The sequence below is a fragment of the Elephantulus edwardii genome, unplaced genomic scaffold (assembly GCF_000299155.1).
Source record: "Elephantulus edwardii isolate Elephantulus edwardi_28Jun2011 unplaced genomic scaffold, EleEdw1.0 scaffold00145, whole genome shotgun sequence".
Taxonomy (NCBI): Eukaryota; Metazoa; Chordata; class Mammalia; order Macroscelidea; family Macroscelididae; genus Elephantulus; species Elephantulus edwardii.
This window is the reverse complement of record NW_006399895.1, coordinates 4072057-4077417: the sequence shown is the minus strand read 5'-3', so window position 1 is coordinate 4077417 and position 5361 is coordinate 4072057. Positions and strand designations below refer to the sequence as shown.

Here is a 5361-nt window from a genome sequence, read left to right as displayed (position 1 = left end):
TGGAATGAGAGTGTCGGACAGTGCGATTGGCACAGGACAGAGCGGAGTTTAGGGCTGTTGTACATAGGGTCGCTATGAGTCGCAAGCGACTCGACGGCACTTAACAACAACAACAACAGAAAAAATAACTTAGCAAATTTATATAATTTCTTATTGAAATTAGTGAACTCCCTGGACTGATGCAAAAATTTTAATTTGAAGATCGTGGATGATAGCTGCAGTCTCAAAGTTCATTTATGAGAGAAGAAGATATATTTAAGCCAAATTTTAGAAAGACCAGTGAATGTGGATTGCAGATTTCCTAATTAAAATCACTTTAGTAAAAGTTGTAAACAACAAATATTTTTTTCCTAGTTTATCTAATCATAGATGCTTTGGCCACCCAAGAAAATATAATATGTATGATAGGTTTTTAAATGACTGCTGACCTATGGTTTTTTTTTTATTTAAGTTTAAAATGTTTTACCACATTTGATTCTGAAGAATTTGAAAACAATTTAACTACTGACTTAAAGAAACTGTCATCCTATATATTTTATTTTCCATTTAGGAACAAGATAATAGAAAAATATGTTAATTTTGTTATTTTAAAACTATATAATTTATACTTTGTTGTTGTTATGTGCCATCAAGTTGCCTGCAACTAATAGTGACTCTATGTACAATAGCTCTGAACTCTGTTCTCTTCTGAGCCAATCTCACTGTCTCCGACACATATATAATCTATGATAAATGTAGTAGATATATACAAACGTAAGGTTGAGAACTTACACTGACACTGAAAGAAATTGAATAATTGACAACCAAGAATTTAACAAAGGTCAGATAAATGTTTAAAAGTGGTGGTCACAAAGCCATAATTCTCAGATTGATGACCATTGTTAACTGTTTTATAGATTCATCATTCCTGTGGCATTAGGAAGAAAAAAAAATTAAACTCATGGAAAAATACTAGTTTTCTTTTTGAGAGTTCCATCTTTTGGGAAGGTTGAGAAAATGCACTATTTTGAAGGAATGGTACTTGGAACAGAAAACATTGACAAAGATTAAAGACTGCATGAAAACTATTATAAATATATTACTTGTGAATTTATAACATTTTAATAATTTCTGTTTCCAGAAAGTAAGGTTTTTTCTTTTTAAATAGAATTGTATTTATAGGACTTAAAGTTGTCTGTATAATTTTAAAACAAGTCAAGGGGAGCTCTGGTGGCCTAGTGGCAAGAAGCTGCAACTACAGTCCCAGAGGTGCATGGTTTGAATCCACCAGATGCTCTGCCGGGGAAGGAGGGGCAATCTCCTCCAGTCAGATCTGATTTGATGGTACACACACACAAAAATAATAAAATAAAAAAAAAAATAAAATTTTAAAACAAGTCTCCTCATTTTAATGAGGTTTTATTTCTTGTTTAACCTTTCTACTGTGTACCACTTTAGTACATTCTAAACTCTTAATACAGTGGCCAACGGCAGAGATTCAAAAGTTCATGAAATTTCTTTTATTGATTTTTACTTGTTCTAGTAAATATTTGACTAAATATATAATATGCTAAAACATATTTTTAAATAGATTTTTATTAAAAAAGAGATTTTATTACATATCTTTTGAGAAAATTCATGTGTGCAGGATGATGCCTTAATTTGACCAATGCTTTGTGATCCAGCTTCTGTCTCATACTTCTTTTATTTTTCACTTCATTTGTTCTAATCAAGTAATATTGAGCTCCTTGCTCCAAAAACACACTACTAAATTTTCTTTTGCATCAGACCATTTGCCCAGGTATCTACTTTGTCTGGAATGATATTTCCCCTTGAGTTCAGTGTTTCTTTTTGGTTTTTATTTAAGTGTCAATTTAAAAAAACACTTTTCTCTAGCTAGACTTTCGACTTTAGGTTTGAAATCAAGGCACTGTGGAGGCATAGGCCATAGGATGTTAATTCTGCTAACCTGCACCCATTTTATTTTTGTTAAATAATGTTAGGCTGCATCTCTGGTCTTTTGAATACTTTAGCAGTTCTAAAGGAGAAATATGAGGAATATGTTCCCACTAGGATTTAGAGCCTCAGCAGAGGGTCAAGTTGGAATTGACTTAACAGCAGTGAATTTTTTAGTTGAGTCTAAGTTCAGTCTTTTATCCCTGTCACTTTGTATGCCTTCATTATGTTTATTTTTTATGTTCTATTTTTTTTTAACCAATACTTGATACTGTGTACTGTTAAGTTCTTTTCCAGTTGAACATAAGTTCCTGAGAACTTATCTGTTGAACTCAGGTAATGCAACCACATAATGAGTACTTAATAAAATTTGTTAAAATGAATTCTCTCTGCCTTTCAGTTGGTTCTGACTCATAGCAACCTTCCATTGGATTGCTGAGTTCGTAATCTTTTGGGAAGAGATTGCCCATTATTCTCCCATGGAGCAACAGATGGATTTGAACTACTACTGTTTTGGTTAGCAGCCTGACATGTTATGAATTATACCAATAATTTGGATCAAATGAAAACTTAGAAATAAGTATGCTTGTTCTTAAATATTGTTTGTATTGTTATGAATTTTCTGATCTCTTTCTTGATTTTCAGAATATGAGTGATGCTATGGCAATTTTGCACAAACTACAAACAGGTCTGGATGTAAATGTAAAATTTACTGGTGTTCGAGTATTTGAATATACCCCAGAATGCATAGTATTTGACCTTCTTGATATTCCTTTATACCATGGGTGGTTAGTGGACCCTCAGGTAAGTAGAAAAACTTTCATTACATAGACATAAATGTAGTTATAATTTATTAATTTGACAAATTAGTCTAGATTTATATGTTTAATAATGTCTTTCTATCCTTTGTAAAGAGATTTTTATTACATTAACATTTACCAAAAAACCCCCAGCCACTTCTCTTTCACATCACTTAAGCTCTAGATTTCTGTATGTACAGTGATCAAGAAACAGCATTAAAACCATGGTGCTTAAAATTTTAGCTTTCCAGATTTTGTCATTTGTTAGTACATCAGTGCCCTGATGAAAAGTAGATGACACGTCCAAGGATAACTGAAGGAAGCTTTAGGAAGAGACAATTTAGAAAAATGTAGGCAAGTAAAAAGAAATAAACAAGGATGATACAGCTTCCTAGAGTGAGCAGTAGGTATGCTTTGTTACACTATTTCATATTTAGAATTCACCTTAGTATCTTACACATACTAGACAGTTAATAAAAACTTTATTGAGAAAATGAATTAATGGGGTAAAATGAAAAACTCAAAGTAAGCATGCCTACATTTAAATGTCTATTTTGTTACCAAGAGGAGGAAGTAAAACCCATAAAAACCTATTCCTAAAGAGTAGGGCTGCTTGACAGGAATGTGTAGAAATTCCCTTGGGTATGGAAATGTAGTTTCTCAGACTGTGGCTCAGCAGGGAAGAAATGGAAGTAAATAAACATTCTTTCTGTTTTTCCTACTTTCTACAGCCCTGTCTGTAGCTTCCATTGGCCAAATCCATCTAAAAATTAGAGGACAAGGATTCTAGTTGTTGCTGTCCATAGAGATCAGCTTTCTTCCTGGAGCCTACAGTAAGGTAGGAAGGATAGAGAGGGGAGCTAGAAGGACAAAAGGAAGAAACAATTGCTTTATCATCTACTAAATTCTTATGTAGGCTAGAATCTTCTGTGTTCTATTGATGTGTCTGTTGTCTACTTCTGTGCCATTTTCATGTCATAGTTTATTATTTATAGTTAAACTTTAAGATAGTTGTAGATTCACATGTATTTGTAAGAAATATCTTTTACCCAGTTGTCCCAATGGTAATATCTAAGAAACTATGGAACAGTATCACAACCAGAGTATTGAAATTTCTTCAGTCAAGATTCAAACATTTCCGTCACTACACATATCCCTCATCTTGCTCTTTTATGTATCTGTCCTCATACCTTCAAAAACCAAAAGCTAACCTGTGGCTATTGAGTAAAATCTGATCAATAACAATCTAGTAAGACAGAATAGAATCTCCCGATAGGGTTTCCAAGACTCTGATCTTTACAGTGAGGATGGCACAGGATAGGGCAGCATTCAGATCTATCATTCATAGGATCACTGTAAGTCTTAGTCCACTTGATGGCACCTAACAACAACAATCTTAACAGAAACAAGATCCATATGTTTTTCCTGCAGGACCACAAGTGAGTTTGATGTGCTTACTTATTATGCCACCAAGGCTCCTTCCTGGGTTTCTGCCCTTACTTCCACCTTAATCTCTGTTAACCACTAGTCTGGTCTCCATTTCTTTAATTTTGTCATTTCAAGAATATTAGAAATGAAATAATATAGGATATTTCTTTCATTATTTTCCCCCGTGTATTATTATCTAATGATTATGTATATAAGTAGTTTATCTCTTTTTATTGTTGAATGGTATTCCATGATGCTCTTATATCAGTTTAACCATTAATTTTATTGAAGGACATCTGGACTCCTTCTAGTCTTTTTTTGCTATTAAAAATAAAGCTACCATAGGGATTTCTTCCCTCATTTTGAGTCTTGCCTCATTGGCAAATGAAAGTGTTCCATGGGGTAAAAGCTTTGTTATTACCCCACTCTTCTCATTAAAATAGGCTCTACTTTGAAAGGACAAAAGTTATACAGGAGGTGTCCAGGACTTTTGTTCGTAGGGTCGCTATGAGTCGCCTGTGACTCGACGGCACTTAACACCAGCAGCAGCAGCAGCGAGAGAGAGAGAGAGAGAGAGAGCGAGAGCAAGCACAGTTGGCCTAGCGGACAGAAAGCCATGCTCACAAACCAAAAGTGGGTGACTCCACTCCGCGGCCCTCAGGCCTGCCTTTAATTGTTTTTGGTGAAACATTCTTCTAGGTCGTGTAACCCTGATATGTCCACTTGCTGTACAGAGGTAACTCGTGGTAAAGCCAAACACTGTGACACTGATGAGTCAAATGTGAGAAGGGCTACCCATGGTAGACTGTGTTTGGTGGAGCTCCCCAATTAAAACAAGCTTGGAAGCAGAAGTGGCATCCAATTCCACAATAGCTTGCCTCTGGAAACCCTATGAACCTGGAGAAAGGACGAAAGTTATACAGGAGATGTCCAGGACTTTCATTCATAGGGTCGCTATGAGTCACCTGCGACTCGATGGCACTTAACAACAACAACATAGGGACTTCTGGGGGCCTAGTGGCAAGAAGCTGCACAGCAATCCCAAAGGTGCGTGATTCAAATGCACGAGATGCTTTGCTGGAGAAGGAGGGACAGTCTCCTTCTGTGCCAGTCAGATCCAACTTGCAGACACACAACAAGGAAAAAAAAAAGTATTTCTAAAATATATATAATAGAAAAAGAAGAACCTGACGACTCT

The 5361-nt window shown here is 35.2% G+C and overlaps 1 protein-coding gene across 1 annotated transcript in view; it reads left to right on the top strand.

Moving 5' to 3' along the window:
• Positions 1-5361, top strand: part of FAM63B (family with sequence similarity 63, member B) — a 136157-nt gene that overhangs the window by 41951 nt on the left and 88845 nt on the right. The window contains 1 exon segment of the mRNA XM_006894500.1: positions 2581-2739. Coding sequence (XP_006894562.1) covers positions 2581-2739 — 159 coding nt within the window.